The following is a 27,655-nucleotide window of genomic DNA, read 5'->3' as shown; positions in this document are numbered from 1 at the left end:
ATTTCTCAGACTTTGACCTAACCAATCTGTCTCCTAGCCATTTGCACAACAGTACAAAATGTATCTGAAGTGATCCAAATACTTCAGAATTATATATTATTATATGTTATATATGAAAGTCTTTTTTGATTGCCCTATAATTTTCAATAAGAAAAAATGTGTTTATAAGTTTTTAAAAAATTTCAACTACTTATGGTTATAAGCTAAAAGAAAAATTCTTCCAGAGAGTTCAGATACAATTATTGACCATACACAATTGGTCAGAACAATAAAAGTATTCAAATATTATTAAATAATTTTTAAAATAAAAAAGGAAATCATATTAGGAATATACCTGTCATGGAGATATGATTTCTTTTTATTCAATTAATTCATATATCCCTTGAAAGAATACTTCTTGTTGTTGGACCAAGGATTCAGCATCTACATTAATATTATCTTTAATAAAAGCATGGGGGAGACTTGATCGTATAAGTGCATAGGTTGCCCAGAAGAATTTACATATAGAACATGACTCAATTCTTTGAACTCCCTCTAAGGTTCCGACATAATTTTACTCATTTGTAGAGAGAAGGGCACTCAAGTATATAAAAATCCAAGATACTGTGACCAAAACCAAATTAAAAGAGAATATGGATATATATTCAAATCTACTGGGGTTTTATTGTTGTTGTTTTGTGGCACCAGAGATTGAGCCCAGGGTGAAAAAAATCATGTAATGATTTATCATGAAATATTCAATTGTGTTTAAACCAACTGAAAAACAACCTTTCTTGTGAGGGGTTTACTACCTAATGGTTAGCATCCTTCACCTTCTCTAATGACACATTTAATATTTCTCTTTTTGGGTCACATTTTTTTTTTCACTCTGGAGCTATCATTATCACAATGCTAGGACCAGGTAAAAGCCAGCTCTTTCTTTTGAAAGATGTCTGTGAAAGCTTTGGGGGAGCAAAGTGCGTTTCAACGGTGCCTTCTCAGCCAGATGAAATTGTTGGCAGGTAAACACGCAGGCTCAGAGCAGGCACCTTCTACATAATCAGAGGCAATGGCAGGAAAAGATGTGCTAGTGAGGGCTCTGTACCCCTGGAAGAAGTCTTAAGAAGTTTTAAAGAGACATGATTTAAGAAGGAGATATTTTAAAATAGAAGAAAAAGAAGGAAAAAAACTTTAAAGGATATAAATGACTAAACTGCAAATATAAGTAGTGATGTAGCTTTTATTTAGTGCTCAGGTGTTTTGTGAATATAATCCCTGTCTCATAATCCTATGTTGTATTTAATAATAATCACTAACCTCAGCCAAACTGACATTATGTGGCAGACACTGTGCTTTTTACAGGCACTGTTTTTTTTTTTTTTTTTTTTGTGTGTGTGTGTGTGTGTATAGTGATGTTGTCATCACTATTTTATAAGTGGAGAAACTGGGGCTTGTGAATGCAAGTTATGTGCCTAGGGTTGTACAACCATCAGTGATAAATATGAGTGTTGAAGCCCATCTGTGTGATTGCAAATTCCCCCACCCTGCGTCATTATTCTGCCCCTGAGCCTTTAATTGTGGTACACTTCGGAATGTGGACAGAGTCTGACACACAGAAGAATGAATCATCTGTGTTTTCTCTTCCAAGGAAAATGTATTTGAAACTGTCATAATTACCAAGCACATGCTTTTACAACCACAGATCTAAAATATCAATTCAACAACTTGAGTGTTCATATAGTCTAATTACCTTTTGGAAAACTAAGACTTTTCTGTAACTTAAATTCCCCAGATCAAGAAAAAAAAATTGTGTTAAATCAAATGATTTAAGAATATAAATATTCTCATCATTTGTTTTAGTTCATTGAAAATTGGCTTGCTTTAGGGCAAACCATGGAAAAACTGAATTAGCTAAACCTAAATTAGGATGCTTCTTACTCATTCCTTGGAATTAGATCAAAAACTTCAATATTGAAATAAGTCTCATGCTTCTAGCGACATGAATAATTTTATTCATTTATACTTCTTAATAATCCTCAACTTTAAAGTATATATTAAGCTTGGAAATTCAGAATACAGGTTCTGTGTGATCTAAGCAGTCTCAGTATTGAAAATTTTGAATTCTCCCACAAGAATGTGTAAGAGAATTGATCAGAAGCAGTATGCAGAATTACAAAAGGCTGTGAATAGCATAAAAATTTGACTATTTGCTTTGAATGATGAAACCTTGATTGCATCATATTCAACTTTCTCAGAGAAGTGCCAGGTTTTCTTTATTATCACTTTCAAAATCTCTCAGTGGGATATAGAGGAGCAGAGAGATTTGACAGTAAAGATCAAAAACTAAGCTGTAAAGATTTTATCATTGAACTTTCTATGTATATGTCTACTCATTTTCTTTATATGAATGCCATTGTTCAAGCAGGTCACAACTATTTCCATTAAAGTTAAAGTACAAGACTTCTTTAAGCTTCAATAAAATAAGGTCTGACAGCTCATTTGAAAACTTTCCATCATTAATTAATTATTGTGACTAGAAGGTGACATTGAAATAGGTAATATTTATAACAGGTAATATATATGACCAGCAGTACAAAATTTGCAAATAGGGATACATTTGACAGCAAATCCCTATCTCATATTTCTATAAATACTCTCAAATGAGTAAGACAGAAATATTTTGTTCTGAATATTTTATTTTATATGAGTATTGATCTATTTTAGGTCTTATTAAGTCTCATGGTCAAAAACAAAAGAAAAGGGAATATATTCATTATAAAAATAATGGGTTCTACAAAGGCTGAATGTTTTCTCCGATAAGTGGTTGCTGATCCATAATGGGCAGGGCTGGGGGGAGGCACGCATAGGAGGAATGGAGGAACTTTGGATAGGGAAAAGGGGAAGGGAGGAGGCATGGGGGTAGAAAAGATGGTGGACTGAGATGGACATCATTACCCCAGGTACATGTATAAAGACACAAATGGTGTGACTCTATTTTGTGTACAACCAGAGAAATGAAAAATTATGCCTCATTTGTGCACTATGAATCGAAATGCATTCTGCTGTCATGTATAACTAATTAGAACAAATAAATTAAAAAGAAGAAAGTTTTTTTAAAAAAATAAAAATAATGGGTTCTGGTTGGACAATAAGCAAATGAGGAACAATTAGTCCTAACTTATGAATGCCTGCAGGGTTAAATTGTATTCAATCTATAGTAGATTTATTACAACTCTCTGTGTTTTCTTATGTCTCTCATATCAGTTAGCTTATACCTCTCTTGAACCAACCAACCAAACATGTGATATTTGAAATGGACATTTAGTATTATACATAATTTAAAAATTCATGATTTAGTGTCTAGTCACATAGAATGCTATCCAGCCCAAGTCAACGATTTCTCATTGAATTCTGAGGAATGACTACTGACTTAAATCTTCCCATTTTCTTTTCCATTGCTACCAAGTCATCTTTGGGAAGCACAGCTTGAGTCATGTCACTCCCCAGATGATAAAGGACAGAAATCTCCAAGGGTTTCGGAAGTGACATGACAGGCACCAGAATTCCTTTTTGTTACAAAGTGTTATTTTTATGTGAGAACTCAAAAAGTGATACAATTCTGAAACTTATTTTTATTTAAAACCCCTACATGCATATTCCTTTGCCAATATTATAACCTATAGTCAAGACCTTTTATGTACATATGGGTGAACTAATTGGAATTGTTAGTCATCTAACTCACAGAAACCTCACACATAGGCATGAGAGCAAGAACATAAAGACATTTGCAAGGGAATCTCAGGGCAGAGTCATCCTAGGTTTTGCAATTTCCCCAAATTTGAAAGTTGTTATACCTACATTTATTTCACCTGAAATGTTTTCAAGCGATTTTCCTATATTGATTCTTTAAGCATACAACTCTGTAGCGTGGGGAACATACTTGACACAGCACGCTTGCCTCAGGCCCTGAGCTCCAATTTCAGCAGTCAGTGTGCTTTATGAAGGGAACCCCTGTGATTGCTTAGTACCACAGTTGTCAGGGGGTAATTAAGACAGATTTTATTCACTGCAGGTCTGAGTACCAATCCTAACTGACAATTATTAGTTGTCATCTCGCCTACACCATGAATCTTTACTTCCTCTTCCTCAGAGGGAGTAGAAACATATCACTGTATGTCCCAGGGTCCTTAAAAGTTTCAAATGGGACCATATATGACAACACAGAAGTACAAAACAGCGATCAGTTTACATTTCACATTCTATGAAGTTTAAGTTCTTCAGGCTTTGATTCTTAATACATCCTACCTGGTTTCATTCACTCCATAAATCCTGTACTTTTTTCCTCTTTCTTCCCCATCAATCCTCCCTCAGGCCCCACTCTCTAGCCAAATAAGGCAGCTTCATTTTGTCTTTGCACAGCAAGTGTAGATATCCCCTCTGCATCTCTAAAAAAAAATCCAACTTGTTCTTCCAAGCTTTAGCTAAAATACCATCCATCCTATGAAACCTACCTCACTCCCCCTGGCTGAATAATTCCATCTTTACTATCCTGGGAACTCTGAGCCATTTATTGCATCCTCTCCTCTGTTGAAATCATTTATTAACATGCATTTCTCTCTGGGTAAAGAGTTCTTTGAAAGAACCAGTATTTCTTTTTTGAGTCCCTCTTCACACTGTCCAGCACACCGTAGATATGCTTCAAACAGTTCTGGAATACAACTGTGTTAAATTAACAATAAATGATCATTGACATACTCAATATCACTTTTGCTTGAATTGTTTTTGGTTCCATGATCAAACAAACAAACAAAAAATCTTATACATGCTCAGGAGATACAGAGTGAAAGCAGTGATTTTCCACCAATTTGTTGAGGAAATTGTGTCATTTTCAAATCTTACTTTGTGAAGGACAATCATTAGAAATTAGAAATACATTCTTCTCTATAGAAGAAGCCATTGGACAAGATACTCTTCCTGCATTCTCTTGTCCCTTGCCTCTTATTTAAATAGTTCCCTGTTCTCACATTTGAATTCCATCCTGTCAAACATGCTGAAAATCTGCCCTAACATGAAATATTTCTTTTTTATTTTAAAGTAATAATAAAATGATATATTGAAAATCTTTTTTAACATTAGCATAGCAGTTTACAAAAAAAAAAATGGCCATAAATTCTTCCCGCGACCCCAGTGTGCACACTTCTTTGCACTATGACTTGGAAGATTTCTCATGTAGAGATGTTCTTCACCCTTTGAGTCTTGGCTTATCTGTGTGGTATTCTTTGACCAATAGGACATTCACAAATATGATACAAACTGCTTTTGCTTCCTATCACTGCTATAACAAATTACTGAAAACTTGGTGACATAAAACAACAGAAATGTATTCTCTCACAATTCTGGAAGCTTAAAGTCTGAAATTAAAGTGTCCATAGGACCATGTTTCCTGGTAAAAGACAATCCATTCCTCTCCTCTTTCAGCTCCTGGTGGCTGTTGGGATTCCTTGGCCTGTGGGTCCAAGATTCTAATCTCCTCTCTTATCTTCACATCCTTTCTGTGTGTCTGCTCCTCTTGTCTATTATCAGTTCACTTTCTGACTTTCTCTTGCAAAAATATATGCTGTGGAATTTAGGGCCTCCCTTTATAATTCAAAATATCTTATGTTAAATTCCTTGATTAGTTTCATCTGCCAAAACCTTCTGTCCAAATATGGCCAACTTCATGGTTGTAGGAGTTAGGACATGGATATGGCTTTTGAAAGGTGGGTATTCAGTCTACTACAAAAGCAAAAGCTTGAAAAAAAACTTGGCCTTCAGAGTCGTTCCCTTGCAATTCTTGGGATCCCTGACACCGAATTGCCTGCTGGATGATGAAAGACACGTGGCCACAACATCCTTATGACCCTGAAACTCAGCCACAGCCAGACTTGTGAGTGAAGCCAGGTTAGACCATCCAGCCCCAGCTCAACTACCAACTCCCTGCAGAAACCAGCAGAGTCTGCCCAGCCAACCCACAGAATCACAAGAAGTAACTGGTTGTTTGCTCAGTCAAGTTAGAGGGTGGTTTGTTGTACCAAAACTAACTGATTCAATATGGATTTTTTTTTCTGTAGTTGTAGATGGACAGCATGCCTTTATTTTATTTGTTTCATTTTTATGTGGTGCTAAGAATTGAACCCAGTGCCTCACATATGCTAGGCAAGCCATCTGCCACTGAGCTACAGCCCTAGTCCATAAATACGCTTTTTTGTTGTTTGCTTGTTGTTTATTTCTGCCTTCTTTTCTTTTTTAACTGGAGTCTTCAACTCTTTCTTCTATGAACTTCTCATATGGAGAAGGTGATCCAAGAGCCTCATTTTTAAATGTTATTGTTATTTTCAGTACTGAGAATGCAGTCTAATGCCTGCTTCTGTTTTGAGTTCTTCATTAAGATTCCATCCAATTTCACTTTGGCTTCTATGCCAAACACTGAGTAAATTTAACCCTTGTCAGGATAGACATTTTTTCCAAGCATTTTCTCCTCACCTTCCTGTCTGAATATTTCACAGTCAACTACTCTACTACTCCTCCAAGGGACTAAACTTGTGCCTGGAGGCACCACCTCTCTGAGAATACCCCTTTAACCCAGGGTGGCTGCCTCAAGTTTTTATAGCAATAGGGATGTGGACATGTGAGAAACACATTGTCACCTTAGGATGGGCAAGCAAGGTCTTCTCTTGTTTTAGAGGTGATAGAAAACTTTGGTTTGAAACTGGAGGGTGGGGACTGGGGAGAGAAGAGGCAGAGAGATGACTTTAAAAGTGAAAGCAACACCAAACCCTGAAGGAAAGACTTTTCGTTGTAGGGCTCCCAGTTGGGTGTGGAGCAAACAAAGCCTGAGAAGAGGCAAATGAATAAGAGCCTTCCCTAATGGGTCAGCTGCTCTAAGATCAGAAACCCATCTGTCCCCCCAAAACTCATGTGTGCAACAATACAAGAAAGTTTAGAGGTGAGATGATTACATTATGAGAGCTTTAACATAATCCATGCATTATTCTGCTGATAGGGATTAACTTGGGTGGTTGCTGCAGGCAGGTAAGGTATGGCTAGAGGAGGTGGGTCACTGGGGCCATGCCTTTGGGGTTTATATTTTGTCTCTGACTGAGCTGAGCTTAGGCTCTCTCTGCTTCCTGATTGCCATGTCCTGACCTGCTTTCCTCCTCCACACCCTTCTGCCGTGGTGCTGTCTCACCTTGGGTGCAGAACAATGGAGTTGACTGTTCATGAACTGAGACCTCTGAAACCTTGAACCAAATGAACTTATCCCCCTCTAAAATTTTTCTTGTCAGATCTTTTGGTGACAGAGAAGAAATAATTGATCTCCCCACTTCCTCATTTCCCCTTTCTCTTTCCCACTCCTCCTGATTGGTCATTTCCCATCTGATCTCTCTCAGTAAATGCTACTGAAGTTCAAATTATGGTTGAAGAGTCACCCTTGAACACACTCTGTCTACATCTTCTCTTGGCCCAACACCAATTCTCATTTCCACCTTTGAGATGTATTAGGCCATCATCTCCCAACATGTTCATTTTTAGTTATACAAAATCTATTCTTATTTGTATTTGTTTATACATGTATAATTAATTCTTATCTGTTTTTCATCTATCATTCTATACAAGAATAAATTCCACAAAGGTGAGGACTTCATATCATTTATACATTTATATACTGGAGATTAACTTGATGTCTATCTATGAGATGTACCAGTAAATGTCTTAAAAGGAATAAAAGGATTGTTTAACCTATATGAAAGCTATTCCTATTTTACAGATATGCAAAGTGTCCAGAGAGGTTCAAATACTTGTATACAGTCATACAGTTGGTACAAGGACTTTCCTATTTGAACATCTATCCCTGGGCTTCTAGAGGTTGTGCCTTTTTATTTTTCTTTTCTGTTCTGCATATCCAATACTACAGATCTCCCACAAGTGATTCATTTTTCTCTCCAGTAGAGTAAAATTACAGTCAGATATTTGCTTATTATTCAGCCTGAAAGGAACCATCATTGTCCTATTCATATTTAAAATCACACTTCTTTTTACTGTAACAGTGACTCCTTGAGAGAATGAAAATGAAATGTATTTCCTTAGCATAATGTTTTTCTTCTGTGACTTCTGAGTTTAGATAATGATTTGGTTTTGTGACTTGAATACTTATTCTGCATGTAGATGGTCTGGACAATCAAGCACAAGGAAAAATTATCTCACCTTTCAAATACATCTGGAAAAAAATCCTAGCAGAAATTGTTCTGCTAGAAATTTCTACCAAACCACAAAGCATCACTTTGGAATAGTTTTTATAAAAAAGATGAGGAAGCTGTGGTGTCTAGAATTATTGACTTGTGGAAGTTAGACGCCAGGCTGGGGAAGCTAACAGAGCACAAGCCATACTACACATTGATATGGATATATATGAACAGAGGGATACCTAGAATTTCATCTACTGTTTGCAGTCACTTTCTCTAAATTTTAAAGTTATGCTTCAAAGAGCTTTTATGAACTGCCTGCAAAGGCTTGGGGGGAGAGGGGGTTACAAAGTATGAGAACAGCTGTATGACAGAGGAGAGTGATGTCTACCGAAATGCTCCCTATCAGTCGATGAGGAGGTTGGAGAACGGCTACCTTGCAGACAGATGCTCCATAGAGATACAGCTAACAAAAGCAGTGAGGTATGTCTTTAAACTGCAGTAGGCAGGGAATACAGCACTTTGCATGCGTGCAGAATCCTGAAAAAGGAATATGCCTTGATAGCACTCAGAAAAATGAAAGATACATTTTTATCTCCACATCAAAATATTAAGTCATTTACATAATTTCAAAGAATTCAGGTTAACAGCAGTTCTGAGGTTTAAATTAAAATCAAACAGAAGTAACACAAATGATATGAGGATAAAAGTAATACATTCTTAGATGCCAATTCCAGATTTATAGTAATTTTTTTAAAAATCTTGTGTATTGAAAAATCTTCTTAAATGGAAATAGAATGTCAATGGATTTACAAATGCTGAAAAATTTCCAGATAATTTTGTGGCCTAGCAACTTCAATTGTACTGAAGATTACCATCATTCGGAATCTCTACTTATCAGTGTACCTTCCTAATACAATTATGCAATATAAAATGACTTTAAAAGATAAGTGTGTAAAATCCAAAGAAAGAAAAAGGTCAAAGCTTTGCTGATTAAGCATTTGTACCTTTATTTTCCCCCCTTTCATCATTGGACAGCTCAGGCTATTAGTGCAATACCAAAAAATACCACTTGGTGGCAGCAATACAGTAAATTTTTGGCTTCATAAAGATATGGGTTTCCTTGGTGACAAAAAATTGCTGTTTCTTCCAAATTTGAAGCCACATTTTAATATATGGGAAGGAAAAGTTGTATTTCATTTTGAACTTACAGTGCATAAATCACGTAAGACAAATGCAAGTCAGATTTTTTCCTGAAGGGAGCAAAAGTCTGTCTTTCTTTAGCAAACAAATCAGTTTTACCTAGTTGGCACATTTGGGGACATCTTATATTTAGAATTTGCCACAACCTCTGAGACAGATCTCAAGGAATAAAGTAAATTGCTAATAGAAATGTTAAAATGAGAAATGCCTGATACGTTTCAAAATGTATTAGCAAAAAATTATTTTGTTGCATACCCTAAGATAAAATATCATATCTTCCCCATTGGTACATTTTCTGTAATAAATTTACATATTAAACTAATTGATTTTTGAGACATTTTCTGCCACTATTTTCATTTTAATACTTTGTTCTCACATCCCCATTGTAAATAAGTTATTTTTATTGCTAATTATTCTTTCAGTATTATCCTGAGTGGAATCTCTGTTCCAAGCCTTCTCTGGCCCTGTGCCTGCTGGGTAGTGAACAATGTCCCAGGTGTTAAAGGTTTATTTCCTATTTAACTGAAGAATAAACATACTCTCTTCTTTCAAGGATTTCAAACATATTTAGGCAAGTAAATTTTTCTTCTTGGTTTTTGTTCTGTTGTTTCTTTGCTGATTCTTTTCTTTATCTGATTTTTACCTCCAACATGTTTTCCTTTCAGCAAGTGATATTTAACATTATCACAATGATGAAAAGCTCAGGTGAGCCTTGTTGTTAAAGTCCAGGGATAAAGATTTATAAATTCAGCAATTCTCTAGGTACCTGCACAGAAATGGAAAAATTCAGAAAACTTGCTGAGTGTGGCCTTAATTCAGGGTTCCTTACCCAAAGGTCCTTCTTAACAATTCTTCCATGTGGAGGGTAGTGAAGAAGGGACTACAGCTCTCTCTGACATCTTTCTGATTTAGCTAGTTCATTTATTAAGGAAATAATAACTGGGAGAGTAGTCAAGGAGGAGAAATGGAGAGAGGTTGATCAATGGGTACTAAGTTTTAGTTAGATAAGAGCAAGAAGATCTGGTATGCTATTGCACAGTGGAGTGATTACAGATAATGATTATGTACTGCACATTTCATAAAACTAGAAGAAAGGAGTTTCAATGCTTTCCCCAGAAGAAAATAACAAATGTTTTGAGGAGATAAATAGGTTTATCCTGACTTGAATGTTACACAATATATACAGGTAGCAGAACATCTCATGGTACCCCACAAATGTGTAATTTTTATGTTTTTATGTAGCATTTAATTTTTAAAAGTAAAGTAAAATAAGTATTAAAAAAGAAATAATGAGAAACTCAAAACTTAAAATAATGTTCTCTACAGTTGCTTAAAAGGCTTTGAAACATTGTTTATACTAGTCCCGTTTTCCCATGCCCATTCTTTTTTTTTTTTTTTTTTTTTGCTCTAACTATCTGTTTATTTAATTATAAACTGTGATCAGTAAGGTGTATCAGAATTCAAAGTGACATTCCTGTGTTGGGCAAAAAGAGGAAAAGCCTACACAGGCTATTGTTAAGGAGCTTCTTAGAAGACCCTTCACTGGCTCTCAGCCTCCAGTTGAAGAGCAGGATTTCCCCTTTCCAAGTCCCCATCCTAGCCCCTCCCCCATCTTGCAAACACTTGCCTCTGGGAATCCAGGAAGACCTGGGTTTTGAACAGCACAGGTGGAGGGAGCAGCTCAGGAGTGGGGAAAGACACATCCCAATACCCCAAAATAACATGAGAATCCCCCTTTTCCATCATTCCAGCACCTGGAAGGAATTCACTTATCTCCCCTGGCTTTACACTGAAATCTCTACATATCAGCACATCTTTGGTTTTTCAGATAAATCATTAACACTTATCAAATGATTTTCTATATTTAAGAGAAATAATAATTTGCTAATAATAAATAATTTCACAAATTTATTCATTAGGCTTGTGATTTACCTTTACGTTGTCACTGTAATGCATCGTATATGTACATATGTCTACATATGGTATACATAAAGCATACTTATCTTCTCTGGCTTCATGATGGTTTGTCCCCTCTGAAACAAATGGCTGAAGTTTAATTCTCATTGTGAGGTATTGTGAGGATAGAAATTTAATTCCCCTGTGGTGTTCAAGAGGGGATTCTTTGGGGAAGTAATTAGGATTAGATAAGGTCATCAAGGTGGGGCCCCCATGATTGAATACTTACATCTTTGTAAGAAGAGGAAGAGAGACCAGGACACACTCATACTCCCTATCTCTTACCACATGGTGCCCTGTGCATGACTCTACCACCAAGAAAGCTGTCAATAGATGCGGGCCCTTGACCTTGGACCAGAGCAGTGAGCCAAAATAAACTTCCATCTTCATAACTTACCCATCTGTTATATTGTGTTATTAGCAATAGAAAATGACTAAGAAAATATCAGCAATTATATAAGCATATATCTTTCAGATGGTTACATGAATTCAAAAGAAATAATATGTTTAACTTCTACAAGTGTTAGATATAAATTCATCCTATTATTTCCTGTTGTAGACTCTGTTCTTAAATCACATCTTCCAAACTGATAGTTCTTAATGCTACTGTTAACAAGGCACCATGAATTGAAATGGTGATGATGGGCAACCTTTTATTGATAAACATTTTTAGAGTATCTGTCAGGCATTTGGTGAGGCTCTCAGGACATAGAAATATGGCTGCTGTTCTGATGTTTAGGGTCATGTACTAAAATTATCATTTTTGACCAAAGAGCCATGACCATGAATAATGAACAATTTTCCTTCCATGTAGGATAATAATTCAAATTCTGTCTTGAGAATTAACAAATATACAAAATTACCTGACAAGTCTTTTAAGGAACAAAGTGAATGAACTGAATGAGTGGATTTAAAACAGAGAGAAAATTTCTATCAACAGCAACAAGTTCAAAATAAGTTGAAATCATGTGCAGTTGTAAACCAATCATTCTTTTTCTAGAGCAAACAGATATTTGAAATAATATTTGATACCAATGTGGGCTGGTTTAGATAAATGGTATTTTGCTCTTCTCATTTAATATTTTCCTTTAAGTTGGCTTCTGTCCCATTCTTATTTATTTAATTATATGCTGGTTAACTATAATTTCTATTTATAGAAAAATCAGACTTCAAAATGAACTCCCTGATGAAATTTTTAAATTTAATTTTTAATTTAACCCAAACAAATAATACATCAACTCTTTTTACAAACTCTTGGGAGCAGACTTTTATTCACATTCTTTCTATAGCTAACATAAATCTCCCAGGCCTACTGAAGGGCCAGATGCTCAGTGAAAAAGCCTTGTACAAGGTCTGTTCCACAGTCTGCAATTTTAGACATAAAATGAAGTTCAGAAGAAGAACACTTCTTAAGTTGAAAAACTGTACTGCTTCCAAAGACATTACTCATTTTTACCCTGGGAATATATAAGCTATCTTGCCCAGCATTATCAAAGGGACTGCATAAATATTGACAATGCATGAGGCTAACTTCATCCCTGCAACTGTGTCATGTATCCAAACTGAACAAGAGATAAGAGATATATGCATCTTTTAAAAAGAGACTTGTAAATAACAACATTCCCCCTCTTTGCCCAGGTACTGCTTTCCTCTGTGTACATCATATTATTGCACTGATGCTAAGAGGAAACTGCAGGTACTGGAAGTAGAGGAATGGTCCCCACTAAAGAAGAGGAGAGCTGGGGATTTAGAGTCACAGGTGTGGGCTTGCTTTAATTTGCATTTCCATCACACATGATTCTCACAGATAATGACTTGAGAAATATCTGCATCTCTCTGGTTTTAGTCTTTCAATCACAGTGGTCCTGTCCAGAAATGCAGATGATGGCATCTGTCTATTGCACTTACAGGAAAACAAGTTATCATTCATACATCATTGATTTGTGTCATTTATATGTCATTACCAAGTAGAGTGGCTGACTTAGAGCCATTAAGGATAAAGTAGACTCAAGCAATTTCTTCACACAATTACATTTTTTAAAGTGACCTTTGATTTAATTCAACCAAAAGACATTTATCAAGAGATGATTATATTCCAGGAATCATCTTCATGTAAATTTATATCTGGTATCAAATACTGGATATCAACAAATGTTAGATCTTTAAAGATGGAGTGGCTGGTCAAACAATGACTTCATTTATGTCTCAACTAGACTAAATAAAACTTTTGGCAAATTTTCCTGCCCAAAGTCACAAGTCGTTTCAGCAATATGCTCTCAAAAGAGTCAACTATGGTCACATGTATAAAGAATCTTCAGACCTCTTTAAAAAGATATTAGAGTTTCCTCTCTATTGGGGAAGTTCTTATTTTGTGTGATTTACAATGAATAAAAGGATGCATTTCATCTATTTGATCTGTATATAAAGATGGCCATGGATTCATGTGATTAAAAGTTATAGTTAGAATGGTTGTGAATGGATTCTACTCTTGAATTCGTGGCTATAACTAACATATTTTGTAACTAAATTGAGCTTTGGGGACAAGATATTTTTGAATAAAATATTGCTTATAGTTGGATTTATTATATTCACCAAGAAAATAATTTTTCCAGGATAGCAGCAAATATGGGTGTTTTCTATTTAGATCAAAAGGTACAGTAATCAAATATTGCATTTGCTATAAATTTTCTTTGTTTTTGCATACCTCCCCCATTTTAAGCTTGAATATCCTTGGGAAACATCTACCACTTCCATTTCAAAATATTTTCATTCTAAAGGTATTTTTTAAAAATTCAGTTTACATAACATTTATTATTCCTAAGATTTGCATTTCTTGATATTTTCAGCTTTCTCCAAAGCTTTAGCAGATAAAGTATCTCAGCAGCAGACCTAATGGGAAATAAATGAGCTCATAGTTATATCTGTGATTACTTTCATACCTCCTTTAGCTGCCAGAATGTTCTATAAATGGCCACTGATAACCAGTTTAGTGGGCTTGCCTCACTGAACAGTGCATAAATCACTACTGATTTAACTAAGTAATTTTGCCTCTGAATTCAGGACTCAATATGTGCACACATGCACACAAATTGTGTTTTGTGGAATTTAAGAAAAGAGTTTAATAACATGCTAGTTTAATAACATGGCTAGTCTTTACAGTGGGTTTTGGTGTTATCCTAGCATTGAGAAGCTCACGTGTATTTTTTTTAACATCTAAAAACACCAGGAGGAAGTAGTAGTTTGGAGAAGGGTTAAGTAACTCAACTAATAGGTATGACCTTTTTGTTTTAACAGAAGTTCTTCATGTGAAGGGTAAGAAAATATCCCCTGATTTTCTGAAACCTATCTGTATCCCCAAGCTTAACTTCAACACAAAACGAAACAATTGCTGTCTTGCACATAAACCCAGGAATCTGTGTTACCGCCCCTCTGAGAGCAGATAACAGTATTGTCCAGAATAATCAGTCACAATCTTGAAAAGATAAATCCCAAGGACGGGATGAAAATGACAAAGAACTGCTGGCTTTCCTGTGCTGCAATGGCAGCTTGTGTCTGTCCTGCAGACACCACAAAAGCAGGAATCAGAAGCAAAACAGGGAATATAGCATGAAAACATAAAGAAAAGCAAATCACAGTGAGCTTTCTTCTCTCATAGTTTATCTTCAGGGTATTCATAAACAATACTACCACAAAAAGCTTATAATTTCTACCAATCACTTTTACTGGGATAGGTGATGAGACAGAGCCAGTGGGGGTGGAATAATTGTTTAAAATTACTCAGGATACCTGAGACCATCGGTTTCCTATCAAGATAGTGAGTCTGCACCGGCAAAATGAGACTGAGGCATGAATTTGATAACAACAGGACAATAATAACCTTTGTAAATGGGACTCCGAAAGCTGTTTTGCACTGGTCTGGTCTGTGGCGATCTGAAGGAGGAGGACTGGAGGTGAGTGAAGAAGGAGGACTGGAGGTGAGTTGGGGAGTTACTGGAGGCTACCTAAAAGAATTGGCTGGAGGAAAGTATTCTAGTCCCCTGCCCCAACCTCCTCCAGCACAGTCATCACTGCAGACTGTTTCTTCCTTGCTAAAGATGTTGGCCCAGGCCCAGGATTCAGGTTGCTGAATTTCTTGGGGCTGAGTTTTTGCTCAGGTAGAGTTGATGAGATGTGTGGGAAGACCAGTCACATTTGGCATCTACTTCTCCACTCTGTTCTCTCTCAAACCCAGGGCTTGATGGATTTCAATGGAGGGTCATGCTTCCTCCCAGTGTTTTTCTTCTGAAGAGGTCAGGGAGTGAAATTCTGACCAGTGAGGTTATCAAGCATAGTGGCAGCAAAGAAAAGGGACCCAAGAGGTTCTTTCTATGGTGCCCAGAATTCTGGGATTCACCTGCAAGATCTGGCCTTCCTCAAATACTATATTGGCTGAATAAATAATATCTGCAAGAGAACTTAAGTTCAAAGGACAAAATAGAGGATATTTGAAAAGTACTGCTACCTCAAAAAAAGGCAGCAAACTAAATAATACATATCAGGCTACTTAAGTGGATGGACTAGGAACTTAAGATAAGCATGATTAATCTACTTAGGGAAATAATGGAAGACACAAGCAAAATGAAATATGAAAATAATAAGAACAAAGAAAAAATGCAGTAAGAAATTAATAGGTGTAAATAAAAATGTATGACATTCTTAAAGGGCATGTAAGTTATACATACAATAAATAACTGAAAGCAACAGATGAGATGGATAACAGGAAAGATATAGTATAAGGATTTCATGATTCAAAAGATAAGATCAAAGAACTGTCCCAGAAGATGAAAACACTTTTAGGAAGCAGATAAAAAGATAGAAAATATATAAGAAAAGTCAAATCATAAAAAAAGAATAGAAACAGATAGATCAAATTCTGGGCAACAGAAGTAAAAAATAGTGAACAAAAATATTTCAAGAATTAATGAAAATGAGTTTTCCAAAAGTAAAGATTAAAGATTTTAGGCACAAACTGAAAACACTCAGATAAGAAACAAATACAGGAGAGTATTGCAAACAGGGGAAGTTAGGGTGATAAATTCCTTGATAAAGTTTGTTTGTTGGAGCTGGGGTTGTGGCTCAGTGGTAGAGCGCTTGCCTAGCATGTGTGGGGCACTGGGTTCGATTCTCAGCACCACATATAAATAAATAAATAAAAATAAAGGTCCACTGACAACTGAAAAACATATTTAAAAAAAATAAAATAAAGTTTGTTTGTTATTGAAGCGGGGAAAGTACAAAAGAAAAATGGGGGGAGGTGACGAAGATGTAAAGTAGAATACAAATTTCTTCGTGAAAAAGGGACTTAGAAAAGTGATATAAAGACAAAATCCAGAGTCTTTAGGAGACAGAGTTAAAGGAAAGATAAAGATTTTGAAAAGCTTAAGATATCAGTAAGAGAAAATAAACATGAGTGTATGTTTGGCAGGGCATGGTGGTCCATACCTGTAATTCCAGTGACTCTGGAGGCTGAAGCAGGAGGATCAGAAGTCCCAGGCCAGGCTTAGTAACTTAGTGAGACCCTGGCTCAAACTGAAAAAATAAAAAAGACTGGGGGTATAGCTCAATGATAAAGTGTATCTGGGTTCAATCCCCACAATCTCCTTCCCAAAATGTATGTTTTGAACTAATGACGATCACTGTATATTACAAATATTAAGAATGTATAACTTTTAGAGAGTATTTGAACTTTACAGAGAAAAAGATACTTTAAAAGAAACAAAAAGAAAGTATACTAATAAAAGGGTCAGATAGAAGCAGTAAGTCCTAATAATTGTCTTGTACCTTCTTATGTTGGGACATCCATCTTCTCTCATCCTCTGGTACTTGAACTCCTCAGGCCTTTGGGATCAGACTGAATTATACTACTAACTTTCCTGTTCCCCAGCTTATAGATCATGGGACTTCTGCCTCCATGACTGAATAAGTGAATGCCCAAAATAAATCTCCATAGGCAAAATAGGCTTCTTATGTATATAATTGTACTCATATTATCTATTATTATATATGTAACATGTATAATATGTTAGTTCTGTTTCTCTGGAAAACGGTGACTAATACAACATTCTTAAATGTTTATGAGGAAGGAAATAAATGTTTACAACCTAGTTATCCTAATCTTGAAAATTACAAAATAAAGAAGAAAAACTTTATCCACCAGGCATTAAGACATACCTACATGGCCAAGATAGCGTAAGCAGGTGGACCAAGTGAGGCAAAATAACTCAGAGGCAGCTCTATGTACATATATGAACTTACACAATAAATGTGACATTAGATTCATGGGAGAAGGTGAGTTTTAACCCACAATTGGGAGAATTGGTCAGGATATAGTGAAAGAAAAATGGATCAAAGACGAACTCTTCTTAATTAAACACTTGTATCTTCAGGAAAAAATTATAAAGACTATGGCAAAGCATGTCATTGTGATCTAGACATAAGAAAGTATTTCTAAAACTATATCCTAAAGCACAAACCATGAAGAAAAATTAATTTGATTAATCAACAACAGACATTGTGGATAAAGTCGTCAAGATATATGACAAGTTGAGCTATTTGCAAAAGTATGATGTAACCTCTCATCTGTCAAACTGGCAAAATGAGGACTAGAAAGGGCCGAGTATTGACCAAGCTTTAGGGATGTGGAAATTAATGATGAGATAGAGACTGAAGCAGGCAATCTTGAAGGCAAGCTGACATCATTTAAATCTATCCAAACGGGGCCACAGCCTGTCATCCAGTAATTCACTGCTGAGTATGTATTTGCAAGAAAATCTTATGCAGCTCCATAAAAAGTCATATACAATGATTTTTACATTTTAAGCATTATTTGGTTTAACCCCAAATTGAAACAGTTTATCTATTACTAGAAGAGTGGGTAGATAGACTGTAATGGAAAACACACCAAGAAATACCGTAAATCAGTGAAAAGATAGCTCTGAAGATGGAGATGCATGGCCACTTCCTAAAAATATGTAGCACTGAATATAAAAAAAAAATGCTAGAAAAAGAAAAAAAATTCCTAACACAATACAGAAGTCTTGTCCAGAGTGACATAGGGATTTTGATCAGTGCTCAGATATTTGTTGAATAATGTGACATGATTTTAGGTATTTAATTCTCATCTCTCTGTGCCTAAGTTCCAACTATGAGGTTGAACTTGTGAAGTCAGAACATTTTGTAGGTTAAAAAGAGACCTAATATCTAATTTCATATCATTTATCCTAATAACTCAGAAAAATGGAAATAATTAATGGTACATAGGTGAATATGAACAGCTACTGTAAAGACTTGCAGAACAGATGACATGAAAGAACTCAAATTAGATTCTGGATTAACTGAAAGCCACAGTTGTTGATATAATGGAGATAGGATGATTGTTTTGAAAACAAATAAAACAACTTTAAGAACTTAGGTCAATACTCTTCCTAAAATGTCAGCTATTTATTTTATTAATCTATATAACATCTACATTAATTCATCAATTATCATACTGATATGGTTTTGAAAATATTTAAGTAGCTCACTTATAATTTTTATTATTGGAATGCTTTTCAGAATTAAATATGCAATTTTATCTAAGATGTATTCTTCTCATTTGTTTGTTTTTGATATTGTGGATTGAACCCGGGGGCACCTTACATTGAGCCACATCCACAGATCATTTTTATTTTTTATTTTGAGACAGGGTCTCACTAAGTTGCTGAGGCTGGCTTTGAACTTGTGATCCTCCTGTCAGAGCCTTCCAAGTCACTGGCTATATGATAAATCATGATAAAGAAATCAAATTCAGTCTTTTAAAAAAAAATCTCTTAAAATCACAGGCACTTTTGTTTCTTTTTATTACTACTTCTTTAAAATAAAAAATTCCTTAAATTTGATCAAATATGTTTTCACAAGACCTTATCTGTACCAAGTTCACCCAAGCTACCTTTTGTAACTAAACTTTTGGGAGTTATTATTACGTTCTTCCCTGAAAACTTGCTCATTATCTCTTACAGCATAGCTTGCTATATTTGACACACTTGAGAACTGTATTTTTAACTCAGCAAATATTCCATATTGACTGATGTAATGAAATACTCATTATGCTTTCTGTGGATGAAGCAAAAAAGCATAAGGGCAAAAGTATATTTTTATTTGTTGCATTGATTATATTTTTCTTGAATAAGTAGAAATTCAAGAAAAATAGAGTACAGCCAAAAACACTCTGTAATAGGTCAAAGAATTAAACTAAAATAAGATAAGAAAAAAAAAAAGATGTAGCCTTTGTGATCCCTAGTGAATTAAGCTATTTCCAGTTCATTTTTGAACCAGCACCTATTAAATGAAAATCTCTGCTTGCAGCAATAAAAAGATGCAATCTTTGTTCAAAGGGATTTGATAACCATAAAGGTCGCAGAATAGCAGCCCGACACACTTTACTTATCCCTGGTGTACTTTGTGTGACAAAAACAGCTTCGGCAGAGATTTTACCTTGACAGTGAAACGTTTTTTCTTTGGTGGACTCCACACCGTGCCCGTTGAATGAATGAATGCACGCAAAGGGGTTAGAGATGTCACCAGTACATATGCTTTCAGAAGCACAGATAGATCCTCAGCTCTAAAGATTGTTTCATGGGGAGCAAGGACTGTTGTTTGATTCCTAAAAAAATAAAACAAGATAGTTAGTGCCCATAATTTAGGGTTGAGTATGTAATGTGTACATTGCTAAAAGCTTTGTGAACCACTTCTATCCGTTGGACCAGCCCTCAGTGTGTAGGTTTCCTTAAACAATTTCAACTGCTTAATTAGCTTCACCACCAGAGGGTGCACAGGTACAAAGAGAAGAGATCAAGTTGGTGAATTCTCCACTGCAGATTTAATCAAAAGATGCTTAAAAAGAAAAGAAGGTATGAATATAAATTTAAAGATTTCTAAAATTTAAATTAGTCACACTGCCCATGACTTCATAATCATGGTACTATCACAACTTAAGTGATATAACTTACAATCTGGGCATAGTGAAATGCTTACTAGGAAGGCTTTCTTGTGCTACTGTGTACCTTTGCTTTATATTTTTCTCTCCATAAAAAGTGTCAAGTTTTTTCAGTAGTGGAAAAGCCACCATCTAAAAGACAAAATAACTCTTCCCACTAGTTCAGTTCTGTTCTTCATCCCCAATAATAAAAGGTCAACTGAAAGGATGAAATATTCAGGGAACAGTTCAGTGTACAGAGGAAAATGACATTAATTTAATGTTTCATGGTAAAACAAATATGTTTTCATCATAAATAGTACAAGAATGTATAACTAGATTTTTTTTGCACCATGTTTCTCTGATCTCCATTTGATCAATGAAAAGATTGTGCTTCTTAACTTTTGAAGTCTAGATAAGCATGAGATGTTTACAATTTTCAATAAATACCATTTTAACTCCTGAAATACTACTTAATAATTATAAAATTAAATCATAAAATTTTATTCACATCTTGGGTAAAATAATTAAAATCCCTTAATTTCTCTACATTCTAAAATGCCTTCCTGAAGGTACCCTGGACAACTTGATATCTTATAGGTTATGTCTTAAAGACTGGGAATGATTAAAAATAATTAATAAATAGGAAAAATGCATTCAGCCATACTCATAGGATAAGGCAATGTCATTTGAGTACAGGAGAAGTTAAAATTTTGTAGTTTCACATTGTCAAGGTTTTAAATTCAATTTACATTAATGTAACTTACCAGATGAAAGTCCAATTTACCCAAGTATTTATTCTATAGTAGGAGAAATTTAAATGTGTCTAGAAGAAAGTCAATGATGACATTCTTATTAAGAAGGAAGCCCTGAAAATTTATGTATCAGAACCTAATAATTCAAAGATGCAATCCGCCTCCACCTCCCTCTGGGCTTCTTTCTTGTCTCCTAAAATATTTGCTGGATAGAACAATTCAAAATGTTCAGCTTACAGCTGTTCACGTCGCCCATCCCATGGTTTCCACATATGTGGCTTCGCTGTTTTTAAAAGACGACTTGAAGTACTTGGCTGTTGTACTCCCTGATCCAGACACACAGAGGGACTCACTGGAAGTCTCAATTCTGGAAAGATTCAAAAGAGCAGAAGACAATCAGTCATTCTATGATTCTTTTTTGGAACTGCTTCCAAAATAGAGGATGTTGTGTTAAACAGGGTCCATGGGAGATATTTCTCCTTACATTCTGAATTCAAGCTGGGTCTATGAAGTATGTTGTTCAAAGAGGACTTTGTTTTGTAGCATGTTCCTTTACCAGGGACTAAGAAAACAATTGCAATAACTGATTTAAAATTCTCTTGCTCAGAAGTGGAGGTAACTTTGATGTCTCTAACTACCCAACCCCACACTGACCTATCTACCATACAGCTAAGGGGCGAACTCTCAATTTAAGGGAGGCAGCTGTAGGAGCTGCATTTTGTTTGCAGCGTGAATATTTCACAGAAAACTTGAGTTGATTTCCTGACAACACAATGCTTCATATGCTAACATTTGTCAGGCTTCATGACCTTGGAAACTTCAATAGTCCTTGTTTTGTAAGATATAAATTATTGGGGTTTAGAGTATATGAAAACAAAGAAGAATAACTTAAGAACACTCAAATTGATATGTTTAAAAAAGTAAAAGAATTGCATATACATACTTAGAAACCTCAAATTTTATAGAAAGCTATCAAGTAAAATGAAAAATCATCTTCCAGACCACTGCCATCTAGGAATACCCTCGGCCAAAAGTCAATGCTTATATATTAACTTTTTAAATTTAAATAAGCACAACGGGTCACCCACATTTGCTTCTCCTACATATAAACTGATGTGATTGATATAAATATCAGCATATCCACATAAAACTATATAACTAAAATAATCCAGAAGATAAATCATCATGGCCTATGTCTCACATTTTCCCATTAATTCACTGTAGAGTCCTTTCATATCAGTGTATGTAGAATTATCCTATACACACTTCTTATTTAGCTTAGGGTGTTCCATTAAATGAATACACATTTATCCAATCCCCTTTTGCTGTGTATTTAGACTACTTTTGTAATGTTTTTCTTTTGCTATTTCAAAAATACTATGATGAACTTTGGTGAACTTTTACAAGTTTATCTAGGGGAAGATTCTTCTGGGCATGTGTAATTGTCAGTTCAATGAGTAAATGCATTGTATATTTGATAGACATTACTAAATTGCCTTCCAAAAAGCTTGCTTCAATTTACACTGTCTCTCAGAGTGTATGAGAGTTTTTGTTCTTCACTCACAGGTCACAGTGCTTTATTTTTGAATCAAATAATTTATCTCTCAAAGTGAAACATAGCCTTTAAATTATTTTTCCCCTTGTGCACATTTTATCAATACTAACATAGTCTAATTTAAAACACTTCACACTCTTAAGTAAAAGTCAGCAGAAGTCAAGCTGTTCGATGTATTCCCATATCTTGTTATTTAGCACAGTGTGATCTTGCTCAAAAAACAATAACTAACTTGTAAGCCTTCCTTATTAATGAAGTTCCAATAAATCATAATAAAGAAAATATTCAAATTGCTTTGTTTTTGAAGGTGACAAATGAAGAGCCGTTAAGATAATTTCTTCTCTTGAGAATCACAACTTTTAGAAAATTCAATGTTTATATAACCTTTATATTTGCTGAAAGAAAATGAAGGCTCTTAATTAAAATTTTACGAAGTAGATTTATTTCTTTAGAAATTATTACTAGGAAAACATAGCATTTCTCTAGAAGAGTTTATTTGTAGCCTTCTTTGGTATAATATGAGAATGGTATAATATACTCTGATTTCCCTTGACCCTTGCTACCAGGAAGCACATCAATTTGAAACCCAATCACAGCTGATTTAAAAAAAAAAAAAAAAAAAAACTAGATATATTCACTAGGACAGTACCATTTCACCAGGGTAGCACCTCAACAGCTTGAAGGAAGTAGTCAAAAAATATGGCAAAAGAATAAACAATTTTATGTAACTTTTGTCTGGTTTAGCTCAAGTAGAGGAGCCTATGACAAGAAGTCAAAGGAGTCCAGCACAGGAATTGCCAAGAATAAGTCTGATTTCCACATCTACTCCTGAAACTAATTGAATAATGCAACTAAATATAGATTTAAATAATTATCCATATTTGTTTATTTATACTATATGAATAAATTTTAGATTTCCCATTATGTTATCCTTGACTTGGTGGTGGTTATATTTTGTGATTCTTAAAAACAAACAAAAAACACCTTTGGCATTAGTTATGCCTTCACATATAAAATTATCCCCACTCCACTTGATTATGGAAATAAACTCCATTGATATATAGAGAAGCTCTAACTGTATTTTACATAAGTTTATAAATAATTGTGGAAACAATTAGGGTCCTGGATTATTGTTAATAGAATCAAAGATTTATCTAGAGGCACTCTCTTCTGTCTTTTTTTTTTGGGGGGTGGGGGTGGGGGGCCTGTCCACCAAAGGATCTCTCAATAATCCATTCCAATCTTTTTTTTTTTCTGTCCCATTCCCCTTCTCCCTAACCTCTTGACACACTCCAAGAACCTAGAAATCTTCTACAATTGATGCTCAAATTAGCTTCTTTTCCTGGAAGGAATTTGGGAGCGGAGGCTCTAGGACACAGATCATCTTCCAAATAGCTTTTCTCATTCATTAACACACACTGGTTAACATCTTTAGGAAGCAATTAAATGTGAAGGGCCTCACATGCATCTTTAGGGCTTTCCTGCCCTACAATATGAAGACTGAATGTATAATAGATTCGGATGTGAAATGCCACATGGTGAATAGTGCTATACTTTTATTTATTGCCTACTCTTAGCTTATTTCAGAGAGCACTGAAGCCTGTAACTTCATTGATGGCCTGGAGTAAAAATGAACAATTTGTTAGAGATGCATGAAGACTGTTTTTCATGCCTTTTAATATCTAGCTAGCTATGTACTGAGTGCCTGCAGACTGCGTGCAGTTACAATGAAAAGGAAAATAGAAACAGAACTGAAACTCTTGGATTATCAGTTCCATTCTTGCCAATCAACACTTACTGGGCTCATGACATTGTTAAGGAGCTTTCTAGAATCAGAATGTGATTCCCATGAATCTTCTAAACTTTCCACATCACTGAACACAATGTTGACACATAATAGATGCTCAGTCAATATTTGTTCTAGTAATAAACCAGTTTTGGGGGAGTTTAATCCAACATGTGTTTAGAGACCAAAATGTTATTCTAGTGAATTTAAAATATTTTCTTTGGTTACTTATTCTTCTTGACTTATATAGCACATGATTATATATACCACAGGCAAAAACTAGCAAAGATTTTTACTAGCAAAAATTACTTGTCAATTTTATATTGCATCAGATTTAATGTTTTGCCCCTAAACTAATAATTAATATGAAAATAATAATAATAATAGCATAATTATATTTCACAAATGTTTGGATATTGCCTTGAATTTCATGTTAAGAAACTAAACTTAGCCAGTATTTTCTTATTTTAAGATGTCTAATAATATTAAAGGCCTTAAAAACAATTAACAATTATTTTTTAGAATAGCAGTATAAATAAGCACTGTTTATAAGTATATTGTTATTCCTACCTAAGAGCATTGACAAATCTCAATACAAAACTTAAAGGTATAAATGTTATTCAAATATAAATTCAGAACACACATGCATAGTAAATATAACCTTATATATACACAAACTGAAGTTATATCTAGAACAATTTGATCATAGATGTAAGAGGGCTGTCAAGCAGAGCTATGACTACGGGCAGAGGAACACAGCTCCTTCAAAGCCAGAGTCCAGCAGGAAAGGAATGGGGAATAGCTATCCCCAAGTTGTCTCCTCCTATGCGTGATTTCTTCTAGAATCAGAGGACAAGGAGCTCACATTGGTGCAATCTAGGCAGGATAGCCTCCTAGAAAAGGGTCTACAGGCAATCCCGAAGGGCAAATGGAGAATATCCACCACAAACTCAATTCTTGGAAAATATGAGTGTGGGCTCTAATCCTCTCCTTATTAGCCACATGTCTTGGAGAAACAAGTGTGTGTCTGTGTGTGTGTCACACACATATATAGAGAATTTGTTGCAGGAAAAGTTAGCCTACACTGAACCATATGAAATTTCCTCTTGTTAGGTAAACAATGCTTGAATGTTGATCAGATATCAGTAGTTTCATAATGTTCAATGTACTTTTTTTTGTTTCACTACACCTGGTGCCCACTGAGGGAGAAGCAACACACATACTATCAATGATAGGAATGACAAGGATAAGACCCTGATGTCACACAATGAGTGTTTATGGCCTATGCTCTGGAAACACATGATGGAAGGCATAGTCAAAGTTCTGTCACCTCCTAGAGAGAAAAAAATACCTTTTCCTCTTGATCTGTTTCCTTCTTTGTATGATGATAAAAAATTACAGCAGCAAAGCACATGGGGTTCTGTACAACTATGGCTGAAGGAATAACTAGTTGATGTCTAGGGTCATTTACAAGTCTAATTTTCTGTGACTCGAGGTGCAAAGATATCATTCTTAATATATGCTATTATGACTTAATGGAGAAGATAATAGTGTACTCAATTTCTTCTTACCCAGATAACCAGAGATGTATTCATTGATGTATGCACTGATCTCAGAAAAAGGGAATATAGAAATAGAAATAATGAGCAAGCCAAGTACCGAAAAGTTTTACTAGAGATGTACACCTACATTTATTGTTCAGACACAGGATATGTGTATAATATGGGAGGGCTTGGTGTCTCGCTCACCTCAATGTGGTGTTCCTTAGAGTGGCATGGCATACCATATCCACATTGGGATGCTTTATTGGCACTCTGGCAGACCTGAGAAGCAGGCATGAATCAACATCTCAAAGATCAATTATCTAAGACCTAGATGCCTGAAAATGACAAAGATTTCTAGGACCATGGAGAGCACATGAAACCACATAAGAAAGGGTCACCAGCAATAGCCAAGAGAAAGGTTTCCTTTTATAAGGATATTCTGAAAGGGTTGAACTTGGGCCCAAAGTGTCATTTGTTTTACCAAACAGACTGAATATGGTCTAAGAAAACATGGGAAAAAAAAACAATAAAGGTGCACATTATTTTTTCAGTCAACATGTTGTACATAGTCATTAACCAATATTATATTCAAAAATATTTTACAAATCACATTACAAATAACATTTATTTTAAAAATCATAATTCTTGACTTTTAATGACTATCAATTCATCCGTGTGGCTATCAGTCAATACCTTAGCCTTTCTTAGCTTACTATCTTTATCTGGAAAATTAGAATAATAGTAATAATAAGAACCAATCTCATATGGATGCTGACAAAAATATCAAATTCCCTTAAAGTGCTTTGCCCAGTTCTTTGCTCAGATTGAGAACTCAAAGAGCATTAAGTAGATACTACTAGTGGCAGGTTAGTAGAATTATTTTCTCTAACTTAGAAGTCCTATTTCTAACTTTAAAAACTTTAAACTAGAGCAAAACTGCTGTTCCCTTTGATTTTTTTTAACAATTAGAGGTTCCCATTAGGTCTTTTTTGATGTGATTCTTAAACATCTGGCATTTGACCAAATTGGTCTCTTAAGAACAAAACAAGAAGTATGCGTGCTTAGGACAAGTGTGTAGACCCAAACCAAAATGGTTACTTTACTTAGAAACAGACTGTAAAGACACACTCTCCACTTTATGTGACTTTCCTTGGATTTGGCAAGCCAGTATCCCAAGAAAGCAGTTCAGTTTCTGTTCTACTTCACTTATTTCAAGAAATTCTGTACTAGGTTCTATGGATGGAGAAGCCTAGGACTAGCCTGGTTACTACAATATTCAAGTCTGTTCCTCTATATTTTATTCAAAGAGATACATCTTTTCAAACACAAAACAGAGCTAGCTCTTAATCAACATATTCCTTGGTAATTTTTTACTTTCATTTTATGCAAAGAGCATTGGCCGGATAGATACACAAAACACATAAAGATAGTATTAATACATAATTCCAACATAACTCAGGCAACTTACAATTAATTTCTGAAGATCTGACATTATTGGTTTATGACCTAGGTGTCTTAGGCATCATAATTTCTTCTCTATAGTTACATAATATCTTTTATATACTCTTACTGTATGGGGTACACATCAAATGACAAGTACAAATAGTATGGTATTTCAATGCAGTACTCTTTTAGGGAAAAAGAATAACTTGTATTTTGTTAT

At 35.0% G+C, this 27,655-nt stretch overlaps 1 protein-coding gene across 1 annotated transcript in view; it reads right to left on the bottom strand.

Moving 5' to 3' along the window:
* Nucleotides 1-27,655, bottom strand: part of Cped1 (cadherin like and PC-esterase domain containing 1) — a 248,540-nt gene that overhangs the window by 136,022 nt on the left and 84,863 nt on the right. The window contains exons 6-7 of the mRNA XM_077110288.1: nt 21,345-21,474; nt 19,872-20,040 (exon numbers count right to left, since the gene is read on the bottom strand). Of these exons, the coding sequence (XP_076966403.1) occupies nt 19,872-20,040; nt 21,345-21,474 (299 nt within the window). The remainder of the gene's footprint in view (nt 1-19,871; nt 20,041-21,344; nt 21,475-27,655) is intronic.

Source organism: Callospermophilus lateralis, chromosome 1, assembly GCF_048772815.1.
Source record: "Callospermophilus lateralis isolate mCalLat2 chromosome 1, mCalLat2.hap1, whole genome shotgun sequence".
Lineage (NCBI taxonomy): Eukaryota > Metazoa > Chordata > Mammalia > Rodentia > Sciuridae > Callospermophilus > Callospermophilus lateralis.
Note: the sequence above shows the minus strand (reverse complement) of the source record. Positions and strands in the feature narration are given on the sequence as shown.